Source organism: Cottoperca gobio, chromosome 24 (genome assembly GCF_900634415.1).
Source record: "Cottoperca gobio chromosome 24, fCotGob3.1, whole genome shotgun sequence".
NCBI lineage: Eukaryota > Metazoa > Chordata > Actinopteri > Perciformes > Bovichtidae > Cottoperca > Cottoperca gobio.
Window position 1 is genome coordinate 11,335,090 of NC_041378.1, and position 11,956 is coordinate 11,347,045.

The window sequence follows — 11,956 nt, forward strand, 5'->3', positions numbered from 1 at the left end:
TCATTTCTCAGGAAGCTCTTCTCCCCTTTACAGTAACACCTTTTTTTTATATTTGCTTGAAAATGTGATATTAAATTTCTCTATAAATTAGATACTGCTATAATTACTGTCAGCATGACACATATCGTCATATCGCTGTATTTTAACACTATGTGGCCAGCCAACATACTGGTACTGCTACGTCTACAGACATCAGTCTTTATGTAAGTGTCACTTAGATTCTACAAGGATATATGAGCCCCCCAGCTGCCCGTGGATATGCTTCTAAGAATGAGCTGCTTTGCTAGGAAGAGGTCTGGATGTACTCTGGACACAAAACAGCATATGATAGCAATTTCATGTATGGTCAGTGCCGTGACCGGTATGGGGCTACGACAAACAAGTTGATGTATGACTCTGTCACTAAACCACTCAGCAACATTTTAACAGAGTAGAAACACAAACATCCACCACAGCAAGCCCTTTAAATATCTTAAGTTTTATTTTACATGCACTCACACAGTCTTATATCTTGCCTACTTTGGTAGGCTACCTGTAGGTTGACCTTATTTAGCATTGCACCCAAAACAAATCCCCCCTCTCTTCTTGGAGGAGTGTCTTCGCTGTTGTGGTCTCACACTCAGTTCAGCCAATCACAACTTTGGATTTACGGGTTTGTAGCCATGAGCTGATTGCTTTGTTTGCACCAATCACACTGTAGCAGGGCAACCATTTGTTTACTCTACGTTCTTATATCTGACACAAATAGTTAAGGGATTTTTAATGATATTCTTTTGAATCTGGGAGAGAGGAAACATCAGCTTCTGTGCACAACCAGCCAATAACTCGCACATTTAGGTGTTACACCTCCCACTTCTTTTTTATTTATAAGCAGGGATCATTTATAGCCGACTTCCAGGTTAAATGTTTGCACTCCAAAACCAATTTTTCCTTCACCTCAAGGAATGCAACGGAAGAACCCTGACGATCATTTTAAATGAGTGATTCAGTGACACAAAGTTGACTAACGCCTCACAATGTGCCTCTAATTATCAAAAACAAACATGTACAAGTACTAGTCATCCTGTTCAGATGTCATATCAGTTGACTCAGCAAGGGAACGGTGCTTTAACAAATTCATTGCATAATCGTTTTACGTACTTGGTTGATATCAAGGCTTCTGGTTGGCTCAGGCTATTCTGGTCTGAGAGTCATGAGACCTGACAGAAACATTAGCTGGAACTGCCAAACTCACATACAGTGATTAAAAGGGAAAAAAGCTCTTGCTCCTTAATTAGTGGGATTATGCGTGTTTGAAACCCTCTTGGGCAAAACAATGCTGAGTTATGGCTGTGTAGACTGTGAAAAGGAAGAGAAAATAAGATGGATTCTTTTTCTTTTTATTAACTTAAGAGTTTAAACTGGGATATTTCAAAAATAAAGTATCCACAAATATATTTTGGGAGGATTTGGTCACAAAAGGTCACATGATTAAAGAACTTTCTCAATCAACATCCCAAGATTGTGTGACATGTCGCACAACCCCGAAAAAAAGAGAAATAAATTATATTTATGACTGAATGTGCCTAACAAAGTAATGGTAAATGGACTGCATTTATAAAGTGCTTTTCCTATCTTTGCGATCACTCAAAGCGGTTTACAACACATGTCAGCATTCACCCATTCACACACATTCATACAGAGTCAGTGGCTACCATACATGGTACACATCAGCTCTTCAGTAGGGATAACCATTCACACACACTCACACACTGTTGGCCATGCCATCGGGAGCAATTTGGGGTTCAGTATCTTGCCTCAGGGGCTGGGGATCGAACCAACGACCCCGCCGACCACAACTAATGAGCTGCATGCTGTAATTTTATATGGCACATGTTGTTCTCATGAAACGTAGAATCCCTTCTTACCAAATAACCAAAACTCAGAAACCAAGATCCCCTGAGCCATCAGGCTCTCCTGCCAGCCCAAATCACCACTGTCCCCTCGTGTCCCCTAGGCACACTCTTTTTCTTCTTCCCAAGTTTAGTAAAGCCGATCGCCTTACAGGGGGATTACAGAAAGACACATCTCCGGTCTCACTGTCTCTGCTGTCCAATGAACCAGCGACATGACCCGTCACTTTAAAATGCTGTGGCTATCATTTGATCTTTGTTCAGATTGAATAAAAACAGTTTACAGTCCTGCTCTGTCGTGATACAAAACATACATTTATCCGGATTTCCACTCTGAGCCATTCACTCTATTGATTCTGTGAAATACATGCATGTAAAAGCACAATCCTTCTCCTTTACTTCTATTGATTGTGATCATCATTTCCCTACCTATTATCATTTAAATAATCAACGTCATGAGTTTTACGCGCTGACGAACCCGCACTGTGTTCCTCAGGGTTCCATGCCAGGCTGAGTCGTTTCCACAGCAACCAGCAGGCATCTCAAGCAGGCAGTTCCAGCCAAGGCTTCAACGACCGACTGGGCAGACAAACTCAGGGCAGACAAACCCAGGACCCCCATGAGTGAGTCCCCATCGCCGCTCTTTTAAAAGATTTTAATATTAATTCTGACTGTTCTGTTATTTTCAGTGTATATTCTTGTCCTTGTTGTTCATATGTTTTCTTTTTTTTAATCTGCTCTTATGATTTGTAGCACTTTGAGCTGCATTTTATTTCATGAAAGGTGTATACAAATAAAGCGGTTGAGACAATTTTCCTCCTAAAAATCTAATTTAAGAGTCTTTTGCACAAATTAGTTTTTCAGACAGCAGTTAAAACAAAAACATGCAATAAAAATGTCTAAAATTAGTATTCAGAAAATATAAATGCAAGGTAAACTGGAACTTCCTGCAGTCCAAATGCAAGTAATGTTCCCAAGTTAAAGTCTAAAAAGGTTCTTGGGATTCTGTAATGGACAAGGGCCAACAGTTAACTTACAGCAAGACATGATGATTAATAGCAGTTTGGTTTCTGTCTCTGGAACGCTGCCTTGATGGGAATTTTAAGGGTCTTAATTACATTATTATATCTCCAACAGGCCTTGGTTTAGCTCGGGCTCGAGGAGAGAGCATGGGCAGGTGAGCCATGTTTCTTTACTTACTTCTTTAGATTTCCATCTATGACAAGGACCTCTGTGGTTGGTGCTAAATGAACTAGCGTTGTTTTATTGCAAGGATTACCTGCTAACTGCTTGAGCATTAAGTTAAACTTTTCCTCTTCTTTCCCTCACTGCCACTTCAGTTGCATTGGGACCCACGGTCAGACAGAGGGCATCGGAGAAGCTGTTCAGTAAAAACGGCCAGCAGGTGGGAACAACAGTTTAACTTACAACACCAGTGATTTATGACCAAAACGCAGACTAATTTCCTTTTTAGTACCTGCTTTTGTCTGCTTTGTCTGCAGTCTCATCGACATAACTCCCCATTGGTTTCACAATGGGTATTTTTTTTTCCAAAACTAAAAGAATACTTTCCACAGTGTTATTTGAGCTAAACTAATACTCCCATATTTTTGTCTCGCTTGGCTGGTTTTGCAGACAGACCAGCGGGCACCTCGGCTCTCTGTGTACAGGGGATGTCAAGCGGAGGCGAAAAGCAGCACCCCTCGGTTCCACCGCCCCCCCAGGTATTGGACGCAGACCTAGCTACACCTAACGCACCATCTGGCACTTTTTACCAACTGCCCCTTTTATTGTATTTTTGGCTCTCGCTACTTTCTCGCCTGTTTTCCTCCCCCTCTTGGTGGAGCCCAGCATGTTCACCAGCCTGCTTTTCCTCATTGCCTTCTGTCTCGCACATACACTGATGTAAACACAAGGGACTCGGGATGAAAAATTAGGGATTCACTATGCATTTTTAAAAAGCATAAATTGAGAGAAGGGACTCCCTCCTTCATATTGTGCCCTCTCACATCCACTCATTGTTAAACCGTGCTTTAGCTCTTAACCCCCTTTCCTCCTAAGCTTTGTTGGGCAAGAGTCAGCTGGCTAGTCATGCTGTTAGAGCAGAGATACTGGATTAGCTCTTAGTCAGTAACACTTGTGCATCACCCCCCTCCCCCAAACCACTCTCTTTACCTCTGGGCTAGTTGATGCTCTTGCAGGAGGAAGGACAAGATAGCAAAGCCTAATGCTGTTGGATCAAACTCCCATTATCATGTATGTAGTAACACTAGAATTGTATGCATGTAATTTCATGTATTTGTTATTGTCCAAAGTGACACAATCAGCGATGCTTAGCCACCATCAAGCACATTTGATGCTCGCTCCAGACACGGATGCGGTTCTCAGGAACAGCAGGTGCTGACCTCGCAGCAAGGTGGTGGCGGCGACTAAAGCCTGCCAAGTTCACATCCTGACAATTTGGCTCAAACCCACCAGGGACTCAACCATCATCTGTGTAAACGAGCGTGCGGCTTTGCCCTGTGCTCCACACAAATCAAGATGGGATTAAAAAAAAAAAAGGGTAACAGGTCGGCCTCTGTGACTGAAGCGTGAAGTTCCTGGAAGGGCGAGGACAAAATGATAAGTCTGTTTAAGACTGACGTACTTTCATACAGAGACAGCACCAGACAGACGTTAGGCAGACAGACTCTTAATTAATCAATTAACATGTCCACTCGGGCTGCACGATATATTCAGCAACGACATTGCGATGTTCGCACAAGCAGTAGTCCCGCAGCAGGACGTGCGATGTCGAGGCAAATTGACTCAAACTAATCATGTATTTTTGTTGCTGCTTGATACAAAAGAGTAAAGTTGTAATGTTCTCTTTTTTTCCATGATAAATCTACAAGACAAGTCTGATAGAACATCATTTTGGGGTTCTTGTTGAGTGACATGCAGGCTCTGCATGCACAGCGAACCATCAATCACAATCATATTTGATCAATTTATGAAACAACCAAAGCAGGCCCCGCTCGCTGTTGATCACAACCTGAACATTTGAAAGAAACGGTAGAAAAACATGTCAGTTGTAAGGAAATATTTTGTCTACAGAAAGGACGATGTTGACCAAAAACAGGCACTTTGTTTCATACCGCAATGTCAGTTTATTAATATAGTGCAGCACGAATGTCCATTACAAGTTACTAGAGCCAAAGGTGATGTCTGAAACCCAAACATAACTCATTTATATATTAAAAAAAAGACCAAATCCTCACATTAGAGCAACAGGAACCATATTATAGATATGTACAGCTACACGCCAGCTGTTGAAATCTCACTCTTTTCTAACCTGTGACCGCTCTTTTCAGGAGTGGTCGGGGAGAACGCGCCTCCCATCCCTGACACAAACATGGGGAGCCGCATGTTGCAGAGTATGGGCTGGAGCCCGGGGATGGGCCTTGGTCCAGAGGGCAGAGGCATGACGGAGCCCGTCAGGGCCACACAGAGACCTAAAGGCACAGGTCTAGGCTTCAACTGAACACCACCTGGTTTCTGGATCCTGAACCTGAAGCAGGCGTGGACATGAGGCTCACAGAGCTACATGGAGTGAGGGAGATGAAATGCTGCTCAGGGCGATCAACAATAAAAAAACAGTCCAGAATAATCCACACATGCGAGTCATAAGAAGGGAAGGAATGAGGCTTGTCCTCGCAACAGTCTGTTGAAAGAGAAACTTTCCCATATTGGGGAAACTGCAAGAAGCCTGGGATATCCACACAGTTGGAGAGACTGACGCGTGAAAGTGAATAAAACTGAGCTGGAGAAAAGACAACTTGCAAACACTTCCTCTCAAGAAACTCCATGTTGGAGGAAAATGACATTGATGCCTCATCAGTGTGTTATACTGAGCCAATGATGACAGTGTGGTTTGTTTTCAGTCAGCAGAATTGGTTAGTGAATTAACGATAAATGGTTTTGTCCGATATTGCACAATAATCTTGGACTATTTGAGTAGGCCATACCTTTTTAGGCTAATGAAGTAAGGGTGCACTGTAGCGATGTGTGTTGGAATATCAGGATCTTTTCCCATCTATTTTATTGTTCATTTATTGGAACATGTCATGAGAATGCTTTCATCTGTCGAAAAAAAAAAAAGTTTAAACCAAACCCACTATTTTCCCTTCATTAAGCACCCCTATGTATGCACGTGCAGCTGTGTCTGCTGCAGTTTCTGCTGCTGTTTACTAAGAAAACGCGTGAGATTAAGTCTTGCCAATGACTTGCTTGACTGTGACCTACTATAGCCATGCTCAATGACTTTACATATAGAATATGATGAATATGTCAGGTTACAAGCATCTCCATACAGCTTTGGAATTTCCAATGAAAGAGAGAATTAATACATTTAGTTTAATTTAATTAATTCAATTTAATGTCTTCAGATGATGAAAAAATCACGGACTATTGCTGACAGGCTGTGTTTGAAATTACATACTAACATACTATTCATACTAAGTATGAACTAAAATTGAGTATATACATATGTATGTTAGGGTACAAAACGTGGGAGCTCTCACATAATGTACTGTAGAAATCGTATATAACATTAAAATATTTAACTTTAATTTTCCTTAACATACTGAAAAATATAATTGAGTGGAAGATGTAATGATTTAGATTTGTGAAATCAACGTTTTCAACAATTTCCATTCATTCAACGGCAGCTTGGACTGGTTACGTCATGTGATGCAGAGAAGACTTTACTTCAGTGATGATAGTCATATGCTAATGACATACTTAATCATTAATTTAGTAGGAAGTACGCAGCACGTTAGTACGCAGTACGTTAGTACGCAGTACGTTAGTATGCGATTTCAAACACGCCCTATGCCATCTGAAGGTCCTACATACCTTTTTGTTTCACAAGTGTTTCCATTTAATTAGCCTGATTAGAGCTTGTCTCAGCACTGAGGGCGCGTACAGACCGCTTCAGGTCTAATCAGGCAGAAGTGAAAACACCTGTGTTACTGTGCAGGACCTTTTTAGTTTATTGTTTTCATTTTAGACCCATTGTCACTTACCTAACTGTGATATTGTTTCTTGTGTTCATTTAGACTATTGGGTAATATAGCTTGCCTGCGACCATAGATTGTCCTGAATACAGATTTGAAATTATTTTTAAGTGCAGGTAGATAGATGGTCTAGAAAAACATGGAATTATGAATTAATAAATGTGCAGGAAGTTGTTCTGTAACAATATTTGTTTCTTCTACTTTGTTGTTGTAACCATTGAGCACCAGATGGATGGTCTTTTATCTCCCGCTCGGCCTGTTCAGAGAAGTGTGAGATGTCAGTGACAGAAACAAGCATTAAACTCAAAGACTGCCTAAACTATGTGCTACTTATTGTCCTGTCCCACCAGCTAGTTCATCAGGTACTTTAAACCAAAGGCTCATGTGATAATTCATTTGGACTTTGAAGCCCAAATTAATACCAAAATTCGAGAGATAAACCACTGATAATTATATATTTGTCTTATAATATGCACACAAACATTTTGATAAGCACCCTTCAAGGAATAATGTGATATGACGACACAAACATGTAATGTGTTCATTTGTTGAGCTTTAGAAGTGGTAGCTTTGGACAGATTCCCTGTGGACACGCGTTTATTCAAAAACATTTTAAACTACTATTTTAATTTATTAGTAATTAAATAATTGTGACCGAGAAATGAGCTGAGCGATGCATTTTACAGTCGATGAATTAACTCGACAGTGCTGTGATGGATGAAGTGAAGACTCATTCTAAAATAACTTCATATGTATATTTTGCATTTCTGTACTGCAGTGTCTCGTTTCTTACTGGCCAACATTTATTCCAATACAGATATACCTGAAATGACCTCAAATCCCCCAGTTATATCGACCATGCCAATAATCCATCAAAAATGACATATCCTGCTCATTTACATGTCTATACTTGTATTTTGGGTTTTGGTTACTAGACATGTTTACATGCTTTAATGTTCAAAAAACACATTATTTTCCTCATACTGTGTTTGAATATACAGGACTGTCTCAGAAAATTAGAATATTGTGATAAAGTTCTTTATTTTCTGTAATGCAATTAAAAAAACAAAAATGTCATGCATTCTGGATTCATTACAAATCAACTGAAATATTGCAAGCCTTTTATTATTTTAATATTGCTGATTATGGCTTACAGCTTAAGAAAACTCAAAAATCCTATCTCAAAAAATTAGAATAGTTCCTCAGACCAAGTAAAAAAAAAGATTTATAACAGCAAAACAAAATCAAACATTTGAAAATGTCCATTAATGCACTCAGTACTTGGTTGGGAATCCTTTTGCACGGATTACTGCATCAATGCGGCGTGGCATGGAGGCAATCAGCCTGTGGCATTGCTGAGGTGTTATGGATGCCCAGGATGCTTCAATAGCGGCCTTTAGCTCATTAGCATTGTTGGGTCTGGTGTCTTTCAGCTTCTTCTTCACAATACCCCACATATTCTCTATGGGGTTCAGGTCAGGGGAATTGGCAGGCCAATCGAGGACAGTAATGCCATGGTCAGTACACCAGTTACTGGTGGTTTTGGCACTGTGGGCAGGTGCCAGATCATGCTGGAAAATGAATTCCTCATCTCCATAGAGCTTTTCAGCAGACGGAAGCATGTAGTGCTCTAAAATCTCTTGGTACACAGCTGCATTTACTCTGGGCTTGATGAAACACAGTGGACCAACACCAGCAGCTGACATGGCTCCCCAAACCATCGCTGACTGTGGGAACTTCACACTGGATTTCAAGCAACTTGGATTTTGCTCCTCTCCAGCCTTTCTCCAGACTCTGGCGCCTTGACTTCCAAATGAAATACAAAACTTGCTTTCGTCTGAAAAGAGGACTTTGGACCACTCTGCAACTGTCCAGTGCTTCTTTTCCATAGCCCAAGTCAGACGCTTCTTCCGTTGTCTTGAGTTCAGAAGTGGCTTGACCATGGGAATACGGCTATTGTAGCCCATTTCCCGGACACGTCTGTGAACAGTGGCTTTTGATACCTGGACTCCAGCTTCAGTCCACTGTCTTTGAAGCTCCCCCAAATTCTGGAAGCGACTCTTCTTCACAATGCTGTTAAGGCTGCGCTCATCTCTCTTGGTTGTGCAGCGTTTCCTGCCACATTTCCCCCTTCCAACAGACTTTTTGTGGATGTGCTTTGAAACTGCACTCTGTGAACAGCTTGCTCTTTGAGACATTTCTTTTGTGTCTTACCCTCCTGATGGAGGGTGTCAATGATGGTCCTCTGGACAGCAGTCAGATCAGCAGTCTTCCCCATACTTGTGATTTAGTTTACTGAACCAAGCTGAGTGTTTTTCAAGGCTCAGGAAACCCTTGCAGGTGTTTCGAGTTAATTAGACGATTCAAGTGATTCGTTGAACACCCTACTAGTATACTTTTTCATGATATTCTAATATTTAGAGATAGGATATTTGAGTTTTCTTAAGCTGTATGCCATAATCAGCAATATTAAAATAATAAAAGGCTTGCAATATTTCAGTTGATTTGTAATGAATCCAGAATGTATGACATTTTTGTTTTTTTAATTGCATTACAGAAAATAAAGAACTTTATCACAATATTCTAATTTTCTGAGACAGTCCTGTAGCTGTATTCACCCAATCTCTGAAATGCTCCTTTTTAGTGCCTGTCTCTTTAAGCCCCCCCCCCCTGCCATAAAAGCCTATTCTGCTCTGATTGGCTTGTGAGAAGAAATGACGCACCTTTACCAAGGTAGTTCTCAAGCCCGAGGTGATGATATTCTAATGAGCCAGCATGTGACATAGGAAGGGGAATCGCATCTAAATGGCTTGTTGAATGCCATGTTTTCTGACCGAGGCAGCCAACAAAATAACTGACGTATTATTTTACAGTTTGCGGGTTGGTCATCACTCCACAATGTATGTGCACAAGCAATGAAAAAGTGAGATGTCCCCTTTAAAAAAAAAAAAGGACACATCTGGAAAGGACTATTCCAGCTGCAACAAAATAGTTAGTTACTTATCAAAATATAACTCGTACAATCAAACCTGTTGAAAAACACAAGTCCAACGTGGATGAAGCTGATTCCTGACTGGATATCAACATTTGAGCCTCTCATGACATCCACTGCTTAAATACAAACCAGGAGAACTTTCTAGTTTCTGTTTCTTTAATGGCGCAAACACACTCACTTTTTAATCCATAATTTCCCATAAAAGCACATGCCCTCTAAATATTCCCAACTCCTATCAACACATGCATCACATTCACATGCTGACTCAACATCGCTGAAATATGATGCTCTCTCTGTCTCCCTCCCTCTCAAGCCTGAATTTTTTCAATGTGTAAATTTCTCATTAGTTAACACTGCAACTGTGACACCTGTTGTTGCTGTTGACCTCATGTTGAGCACGGTAGTGCCGTCACTGACATTCAGAAAAGATCAAAACACCTGTCACATGGGGCTGAAGTTCCAAGTCTTTCTGGTACCCAGAGAGTCTTCCAATCATTACTGTAATTTATATGGCGCTTTGGCCACTAATGTGTTTGACTTGGTGGACCTTTGGTATGTATTGATAGGCTAGCAGACTGCTAGCAACCATGGCATCGACCTCTAATGTGAAGCCTTTTCAATAAAAGTCTACACTGCCCTCCAGTGGTCAAAACAGGTAAATACGTGCAGATTTGAAGGGTTTGAAGTTGCATTCAGTTTGCAACATTTAAACTCCGATTTACAAAGACCCTTCTTAGGTTGTTCCACTTCATGTGTCTTTGGTAGTGAATGATCACTGAATATATCCAGAAACTAAATGCATCTTCTTAGTCACATATCCTACGAAAAACAAAGGCCTACGTTTATCAACTAAACTAAACCTCTACACTTACATTTAAATTACGTTTTGGCTTACACTTATGTGTTTTGATTGAGGTCGGGTTAGATTTTGCTGGTTAATTTGACCAAATAGGACAAAAATAAATTAACTCAAGTTCCATGTAGGCTACTATCTTTTCTGGAACAACTAGTCTTCAAATTACATTGACTGTATGTCTGTGGACTGGTTGAGTCCAGATGCACATACTCCTCAATTTGTTTGTATGGTGATGAAAAGCATCTTTGGGCTGCATCTTTGCATGAAATGTGCTTTACAAATAAAGTTATTATTATTATTATATTTATTTAGATCTGCTGTTGTGTTCTCGTGTCATGATGCTAAAAGATGTTTCCTGCTGTACTTGAAGGCAACATAATACCTCTTGCTGCTTGTCCTCCTCTTGTCGCATATTGATCCAGCTAGCTGATCGTTAGCTTTTCTGTCAGGATGGTTTCTGTGGTGTATAAACTGTTTGTCCGTAGTTTCTGGCTAAAGGTATCTGGCATTTGGGGGGATTAATGTTCCGTGCAGCTAATCTAAAAACCATCGGCAAAGCGGGAACCGGCTGGTAGGTGGTCTTTGAAATCGTTGAGACGTAACATATTGTTCACGTCCACTCAACTCTCGTGAATCCGCCAGCTAGAGAGCTAAAGCTAGCTATGCTAACTGGCTAGCAGCAACGCTCATCTCATATCGACGGGTTTCTTCATTGTTTTTGTTCCCACGACAGTCGTTAAAATACCACGATTTAAATATGTGAATCTTGGTTCTTCACTGTAGTTGATTTATAATCTTTAGTAATAGTTGGACGTTTGTTGTAACGTGAGTTGACTTAGCCAACGATAGCTGGCACGAAAACGTTAGCTCATGACGCTAATAACAACCAGAAAAGCTAACCAAAGAGGAGTAATGCCAATGCTAATTCCAGAGGAGTTTGCAAGAGGCATCACTGGCTTTCTCTCCCTCTCTCCCATCTTTGCAAGGCTGCAATAGAAATCCCTCCTCTGTATCTATGGGAATACAGGAGCGCTGTGTGTCCTCTACCCTCCCCTCTACTCACCACCTCCCTCTGCATATAAGGGAACGCTGGCTGCCCCCCACGCCACCCCTCTCCTCTTAGACACACTTTCTGTCTGACACTCTCTCAGGACTC

General features: G+C 40.9%; 1 protein-coding gene across 1 annotated transcript; it reads left to right on the forward strand.

Moving 5' to 3' along the window:
• The first annotated feature begins 299 nt into the window (after nucleotides 1-299).
• On the forward strand, nucleotides 300-7,268 carry gpatch2 (G patch domain containing 2). The gene is made up of 6 exons (XM_029425858.1): nucleotides 300-345; nucleotides 2,389-2,515; nucleotides 3,030-3,069; nucleotides 3,233-3,297; nucleotides 3,528-3,616; nucleotides 5,246-7,268. Exons 1-6 carry the CDS (start codon nucleotides 300-302, stop codon nucleotides 5,413-5,415), a joined length of 537 nt encoding a protein of 178 aa, XP_029281718.1. The 3' UTR covers nucleotides 5,416-7,268.
• Nucleotides 7,269-11,956: the final 4,688 nt, after the last annotated feature.

Coding starts and splice junctions, on each gene's coding strand:
- gpatch2 (XM_029425858.1), top strand. CDS start 300: ATGTACTCTGGACACAAAACAGCATATGATAGCAATTTCATGTATG. Junction 346..2,388: donor TGATAGCAATTTCATGTATG/GTCAGTGCCGTG, acceptor TGTGTTCCTCAG/GGTTCCATGCCAGGCTGAGT. Junction 3,617..5,245: donor CGGTTCCACCGCCCCCCCAG/GTATTGGACGCA, acceptor CGCTCTTTTCAG/GAGTGGTCGGGGAGAACGCG.